The 8,047-nt window shown below is 40.9% G+C and overlaps 1 protein-coding gene across 1 annotated transcript in view; it reads right to left on the reverse strand.

The window, feature by feature from the left end:
* Positions 1-863: 863 nt before the first annotated feature.
* The window catches only part of P4HA2 (prolyl 4-hydroxylase, alpha polypeptide II), a 30,659-nt gene continuing 23,475 nt past the window's right edge, over positions 864-8,047 (reverse strand). The window contains exons 11-15 of the mRNA XM_009322728.1: positions 7,804-7,857; positions 5,313-5,372; positions 2,955-3,023; positions 2,148-2,244; positions 864-1,389 (exon numbers count right to left, since the gene is read on the reverse strand). Coding sequence (XP_009321003.1) covers positions 1,319-1,389; positions 2,148-2,244; positions 2,955-3,023; positions 5,313-5,372; positions 7,804-7,857 — 351 coding nt within the window. The 3' untranslated portion in view covers positions 864-1,318. The remainder of the gene's footprint in view (positions 1,390-2,147; positions 2,245-2,954; positions 3,024-5,312; positions 5,373-7,803; positions 7,858-8,047) is intronic.

Genomic DNA, 8,047 nt, shown 5'->3' on the forward strand with positions numbered 1-8,047 from the left:
CAATGCACCCCGCACAGTGGTGTATCGATACAACAGTCTGGTACTAACAGCAAGTTTCTACATTTCTGAAACATTTGCCTGTTTCTCCATAACTTTGCTAATTTTTTTTAGCAATTAACTGTCATTTCTTCTGAATTATAATTCAGAAATGGGATTTCCTTTCTATTGTGGACAACACTGTCCTCCATGTGTTGGCTTGTGGCCATTACACACATGCTAACAAAGCAAAAAGGCAAAGGAGAATCTGAATCCTTGTGTTCAAAGGGTGTGATTATTCCCAGCCTGTCTGAAGGGCAAGACAAAAACCCTGCTCCATTCTACAGAAGTAGATTAAGATTTGCTTGCAAGCCATCCTACTGACTTCAGTAGGTGTTAAGCTCTGCCAGATCAGGTGTTCCTGTGGTAAAAATGCAGTATTTCATCTGTAGAGATGCCTATTTTTAGACTCAAGAATTGTCAAGACTAAAGTCTTGAAAGGCTTCAGATTTTTGTAACTGCTTGCATCAAAAATAGATAGTACCCCACAAGACAAAAGTTAACATCACAGGGAAAGGCTTCTCATAAGCGTAATACTGAGATCACAGTTGCCATTGGCCCAAAAAGTGCAGCCTGCCTGCTCCCAGGATACATTATAGTTTCAATACACAAATTAAACCTTCCCAGCTTCAGCAGAAGGTGCAACAGTTCTGTGTCACATGCTGGAGCCTTAAATAAAACACTGTCCAAAACCATGATGTATTTTCTACAGAAAAAGGGCAACAAAGCAACAGGCCTTCAATAAAGGAAAAAGTAAAGGCCCCCTGCTCCCTAAAACCAAGTACTGATATACCTATTAAGGACACAGAATAGAGAATCACTTTATGGAAAGAACATTTATTTTTGTTTCAAAACTTGTGATCCATAGAAATACAATAAAATCAACATGTACACAAAACTTTAAAAAAACCCCTTTGGGTTCAAAGAAATATTTAACATCTAAATCTTCTGAGGTACAAAAGGCACAAGACCAGGCACCCAAACATACTGAATCACCCACAGCACTGTTTGCACCACTAGTACAGAGAAAGTTGGGAGGGCGGAAGGCAGGTCAAAGGAGGATGGCAGGGGCAAGGGGAACATGGAAATAACAGCAACCAAAACACAAGTATGTGTACAATGCCATTTACTTTCTTTCACAGGTGTTACATATTTTGTTGTCCTTTTTTGGTAAAGTGCCAGGACTCTTGGAGAAAAAGTTGGATCATTTCTTAGAAATGAACTGGAACAAACAACAGTAGAAAAGGAGACAGAGAAACAAAGGCCTGCAGCAGGTTGGGTTTCAGTCAACCTCTGTTCTCCCACAAGGTCTTAAGAATTCATTTCCTCTTTCGTGAAACCATTTGTTTGAAACTGTGGAACAAGGTGAAATTAGTTACCACCACATAGCCAGTGCATGTATCACCACAACCCAGATGGTTACTTCAAGTAAAATCTCATCTCTCAGTCTGAGAGGATCTCAGTCTGAGGATCCCTGTTTATATTTCTCTACCCATCCAATGGGAAAGACATAGGAAAAGACTGGAAGAAAGGATCTTCCCAATTGCACAATTCTGGGGCCAACAGTAACAGAGCAGTCCGTTCTGGGTCTGGTATCATTTATAGATCAGTATGCTCTGGCACTCCAGAGGAATACACCTTGGAGGCTGGGGGAGGTGGGTATGGGAATGGATGACATGAAGCTTGAGAAGCTTTCAGCAGTTACCAGAAATTCCCAGTGTCCAGACATTCACTTTCACCTTACAAGGAGCTCTCCTCTTTCTGCAGTTAAAACTACGCACAAATCTTCTAGGAAGAGACCTGATTCTAGTCAAGTGATAATTCAAGTCATCCTGATGCTGACACACTACACAAACCCAGTGACATCCTTACACACTTTGTGCTGTCATGGACACAAAACAAACTCACTAGAAAAGCTACAGCTGAACAGTGTAGCTGCGTAATACTACATGATATTGATGGTGGGAGTTTTCATTATGAACAAATGACTCCAGTAGTTAAAATGGCAACACCCGGGTCATTAAATGCTGTTGTAAGGGTTCAGTAAATCACCAGCTTTGCATACACGTGACCCTTCCTTCAGGTTTTGTTCCTAAAGGAGTATTACTTACCCCATTTACACCCTACTAGTACTGGACAAGCTGCATGCCTTGTTCTATAGTCACCCTCGCCACTTCTGAAAAGATTGTACCAAAACACTGCTGTTCCCTGAAAAGTGAAATCAGATCTGGATTAGTCAGAATCTAGTCAATATAATTATTCAGGTTACAGTAAGGGAGGGGAAATGCCTATGAATTCAGCTGCAGGCTCTTATGAAGCACTTTAACATAGGCCACCACTGACAGCACATAAAAAAAACCCTTAGTCCCACTCTATTAATACAGACACGTTCAGAGTAGAGAGGAGGTCTAGAATCATAGAATAGTTTGGGTTGGAAGGGACCTCTAAAGGTCATCTAGTCCAACCCCCCTGCTGTGGGCAGGGACATCTTCAACTGGATCAGGTTGCTCAGAGCCCCGTCCAACCTGACCTGGAATGTTTCCAGGGATGGGGCATCCACCACCTCTCTGGGCAACCTGGGCCAGTGCTTCACCACCCTCAGTGTAAAAAATTTCTTCCTTATATCTAGTCTATATCTACCCCCCCTTTAAAGCCATTCTACCTGAGCACAAGTTTTTTTGTTAATAACAGCTCTACACAGAAACTGTTCACATTATACATTGTAAAACAAAGGAAGCAGCCCTGCAGTCCACAAGATCAGCTACAGCTGCCTTGATACACAGCAGCCTGTCGATCAAGTTGCAGTGAACAGCACTTTGTCACATTAGCTGACTTTTAAATGGATGTAGGACCATACTAAGGAAGAGACAGTAACAGGAGAGAGGAGAAATCAAGCAAAACACATAATCAGACTTTACCTTCTTGGGCCATATTGCTGCCCCAAAATCTGGGAAAACTGTAGCTCCTCCAGCTTCTACATCACTCATCTGAGAAAACAAAGTCCGCAAACTGTCCATTTACAATGCTTTTTGTACATGCAGTCCCACAAACTAAAGTGCCCCAAGCCCTGCCAGAGAGATTTCTACTTGCACCTCTACAAGAGGCACTGATGAGGAAAGGATGCACTTCAACCAGCACGAACTGCAAAAGTAACAGTACCGGCTATTGAAGGCTTTTACTTCAGTGAAGGCTTTTGTTCAGCACTTTGTCTAGATTATATATAATCTACTGCACAAACAATTAGCCATAAGAAGTTGTGTACCCGCGGTGTTAATAAGCTAGTACTCTAGAATAAGGGAGAGGACTTCAGAGTAAGTCAGTTTCAAGAATTTCATTCCAGTTTATGATCCAATTAGGAAAACAAGAAAATGTCTGTTAAACCACGTTTCCTCATAAATTGAAACCATGTCTTTGGAACTGATTTTCGTAATTCAGTTTATGCATCTTGGTCAACCACTTCAAAAACTATACAAACTATTAGAAAACCTCACTTTCTGCACTGTTTCTATGCTGTTCACCAGTGATGTTATGCCACTTCAAGTGCTTTATGCATCTCAAGCTTTAATACATACAGCTATGTGACGCAAAGCATAAAGATATCTATGCTTTTCTTTTGGCCTTCTACACTGGAATGAATTTAACTCTATTGAATTCATCAGTAATGATGGATTCACTATAAATTCTAGACTTCATCCAAAACCCACCAAAGTTCCTGGAAACACTCCCATTAAAAATAGAAAGTCTTTCCACTGATTTTGGTGAGTTTTTGATCAGATTCTAATTAAAAGAAACAAGTGAGTCAGATCCAGCTCCCACCAAATTTAAACAGCAGAACTACTATTAATACACTCCCCGAGTCCCCACATTCTCTATTGTAACTTGGATTTCTGTTTAAAGCAGATGTTATTACCACTCTGGTGTCCTCCTGCTTGGTACCTACAATAAAAGGGCATAAGATGCCATAGGTGCACAGGTTTTGCCCCTTCCAACTAGAAAGCATGTGCATGCAACTTTGCAAGTTAATACCTACATCTTAGCAACAGAACCACTCTTTTTAGTAAGGGTGTTGGTAGCTGTAGGGTATGTTCTACATGGGACATACAAGGGTAAATCACCTTTGACCATGTACAACTGGCAGAGAATAAGGTGCATATCATTCACTCTAAACCAAGGCTTGTCCAAAAGTCTGAGAAACAAACAAGATACAGATAGAGACAATTTAAAATTAAAGCCTCTTAGCAGCAGGCTATTTCACAGCTACTTATCTTATTCCAATTCTTGCTTCAGAGATTATTTCCTCCCCTGCCATATCAAGTTGAAAATATTTCTGGTCCTGTTTTGAGCTGCATTTCACACTCAAAATACCAGCTCAGCCATAAATATTTCATCACAGAATTTTAAATTTGAGGTTGTATCACTCAGAAGTTTGACGTAGTAGATTAGGTGATCCTAATTACTGATATAGTAAGTATAGGTTGATAGGTAAAATATTGTCAGAAGACTACTGTGAAAACATTAGGCCACTAGTATCAGTGGCAGTTATGTTTATGATTCCAGTGTACATGGTCTGTAGGCTGTATAATGCATGCAACTACCAAATCTTTTCAATTCTGTACTTGTACCTAATAAACTTGGTGCAACTGGGTTACATCTCCTCCATTTGCTGAAGCGACAGCTATGCCAGAGTAACTCTAGCTTTGACAAACAGCTAAAATGGAGGCTGGCAAACCACAACATCAAGTGCTGTCAAACAGTGGTGGAAGAACATGACTGTCTCACAGTAAATGGCTGACAGTAAAGTTCCCAAACAGCATACCACATGAGGAGTACTCCAAGCACTCGCCTTTGAGAAAAGCCAAATTCTCCTCTTCCACCAACAGGAATCCAATGAAGTCAAAGACTTCATAGTGGAGTGGCCAAAAGGGGAGCTGGGCCCTATATTCAAATTTTCTGCTCTGAGTGCTCTGAGGTTAAATATCACCAGAATTCTATCAATTCAGATGGGACAGCACCTGATGCTGCAAGAATAACAAAACCCCTACTTCCAGATGCCAGGGAATCTCTACAAATAACCAACTGCACAAGCTGTAAACAAGATGCTGCTAAAGTTACACTCAATGCATAAAGGATCATCATACTTACATAGTTTAAAAAAGTGGCCACACGATTTCCAGTCCCTAACCGCTTGAAAGCATCTGGCTCATCTTTCTATAAAATTAAATGAGAATAACTGCAAACTTCAAGCTCACAGACAGCAGACAAACAGAGGTACTTACATAGTTAAGAAACGTCGCTAGCCTATTTCCTTCCGATTTGAGTGTGCTGTCAAAGGGTCGCTGTAACAGACAACAACTTTAACCCAAGTTCCAAACAGGCTCACACTAGTGTTACATATGTGTAGCTCTGCAGAGAGATCCTTAAGTCCAATTTAAAGAGTTGGAATAAAAAAAGGGGACAATTGATACAGGGCAACATTAAAGCCATTACAAATTGCAGCCAGGGTGCATAAATGCATACACATAGCACTCAGATGCTGTAAGGAGAAGTAGCACTGAAGCAATTATTCAGGCAAAGTAGAAGCAATGTTTTCAGGGCCTGTGGCACAGATGTTATCCAAGTAAAGTTAAAGTTAACAACAGGCCATTAGCGTACTGGACACTGATCCAAAGTCAACAACTGAGGTGAATATGAAAAAACTCACCTTCAGTGGGCTTTAGCTGACACTAAATTCTTGTAAATGTAGTAATGACTCAAAGAAATAGTCATGAAAAGAAAAACGCGTTTTTTGCTAGCAGGCAAAATTGCAGAATAGCAATAATGAACTTTTCAGGTGGTTGCCTGCCTAGGATTAAGGACCATATCAAAAAGTTCAAATTGTCTTTACTCTGTAGGAAACATTGAGTTTTGTTTGTTGAAGTATGAGATCACATTGGTACCAGTTTAGAAGAACATCTAGAACACCAATGTCTCCCTCCTCCCTTCAAAAAAATGCAATTAGAAGTTTATTTACATTGCTAATAGTCAGGAAGTAATTTCAGCCAGGAGACATGAAGGTGCACTCTTCTACACAAAAACAATAATCTTCAACATTTAAAGAAAAGCAGAAATCAGTATTAGAAAAAACAAACAGCAGGGAAAGCCACAGTCACCATCTCTAAGACGTTAAGAATTCAATCTACTTGAAGCATGTTTCAAGAAATAAAAGGTCTTTCCTGAAATGGGTTCATAAAAAAAAAAGACTTTTGCATCTGCCTATGCAAATTCCATCTAAGAGCCAACATAAGAGCATTGAGATATCGGGGAGTCCCTGGTTTCTGCCACCACTGCCAAACCCAGGTCCAGCCATGCATTTCTGAACTTCAATACCAAAAGATTTCTCTAACTTTTGAGCGACCAATAAAATCTCAAAATTGTAATATGCAACTATTAATGTGTCCCTGTTTGAGAACTGGAAGGGAACAAAAAGCTGCAAGGCTGATCAGGAGATGGGGAGACACAGCAGTATCTCTGTATTTCAATACAGAAATCTGTGATGCACAGAGAGCCTGGAGGACCAGTCCAAAACTATGGCAAATTCTGTGGTTGCCTTGCCTTAACTGATGACTGCAGCCAAGGTTATGTTCCAAGTGGAGCTCTGCCCCAGCTGCCTAATCCAAAAGTAAAGTCCACACTGGCCAATTTGATGGCTGAGGTCTTTGAGTTCAAAGGCTTTGAAGAAAATTTAAGAGCATTTGCTTGACTCAGGAAACGAAGCAGTCTTAAAGTTAACAGGAAAATTCTCTTAACAGGCCAAAGCTAACGAATATGAGATTCCACAGTGTTGAAGTTCAGGATTTTATTTTTATTTTTTTTATACAATGCTAAGTTGGGTGGCTTCAATTCTGCACTCAATTATTGGGTTGCGCTCTGGCTGCAGCAATCCCTTCTACCAGGTAAAACCACTGGGACAGCCTGAATTAAGCCAGATTCTGTTGAAATGCCACGTTTCTACTGGCAAGCAAGGCATCAGATGGATTTTATAGTTGCAATTACCAGTCACCATAGCTCTCCAGTATGATTAGCATGTTCACAAACTGTTTTAGGGTGACAATTAAGAATTTCTGTTCCTCTTCTCCCCATTTGCAGCAAGCCGGAGCTGTTATCTGCCAGGTAGAGCCCTCTAGTGCCTACTGAGTTTCTGGCACCACCCAGCTGCAAGTTCTCCTGCTCACTGTAGCACTGCCCTCCAGAACACCGGCCCGACAAGCCCTCTTCAGACCCTATAGCTGCAGCCACACTACGGGTTTTGCCAGAAGGACTCTGACACATGAAGATTTTCATAATAGCTACTTTTCTGAAGGGAGGTGGGAGGATGTCTCCTCCTCAGCCAGCTCCTGCAAAGTGCTTTAAAATATCCAAAGGAGGACTCGGACAACCTTGCTGAACTCAGAAACCTAATGGAACACAGACTCCCAATCCAGGGCTTGTAGACCTCAGTTTCCAAATAAAGTAATGGAAAGCATATTTGAGTGCTGCGTGACTATCTTCTAGTGTCTCTATGCTGTGCAAGGAACCAAGGTGACAGAGATAAGCAGGCAGATTTGTTCGTTGTTCTCTTGAACTTTCAGCATCAGAGAAGGCAGTGCAAAGGCTTTTCAAAAGTCATAATCCATCCATGCAACAGGGCTATACATTAAGTGTTTTAACAGAAAACAGTTTCAACAATTTTCTCTCAAAACAAACTGTTCCCCCCACCCCACTAAGAAATAATTGAAAGTGTGATCTTACCCTAGAAAAATCAAAGTGTGGCTCATACTGCCCTCCCATTCCGTAGTTGGCAACCTACAGCATGGAAGAAGGAAGCATAAATATCCATTGAACTGCAAGTGACTGCTGAAGAAGATAGCATTTGCTCTTAGAAATCCAAAGCATGCTTTGAGAAACAGCACTTTGTGGCGAGATTGTTATCTATAGCACACTTAATTTCTCTTTAGGTTGCCAGAAATGAGGTACCTGAAGGAGAAGACTTCAG

Source organism: Pygoscelis adeliae, unplaced genomic scaffold, assembly GCF_000699105.1.
Source record: "Pygoscelis adeliae isolate BGI_AS28 unplaced genomic scaffold, ASM69910v1 Scaffold34, whole genome shotgun sequence".
Taxonomy (NCBI): Eukaryota; Metazoa; Chordata; class Aves; order Sphenisciformes; family Spheniscidae; genus Pygoscelis; species Pygoscelis adeliae.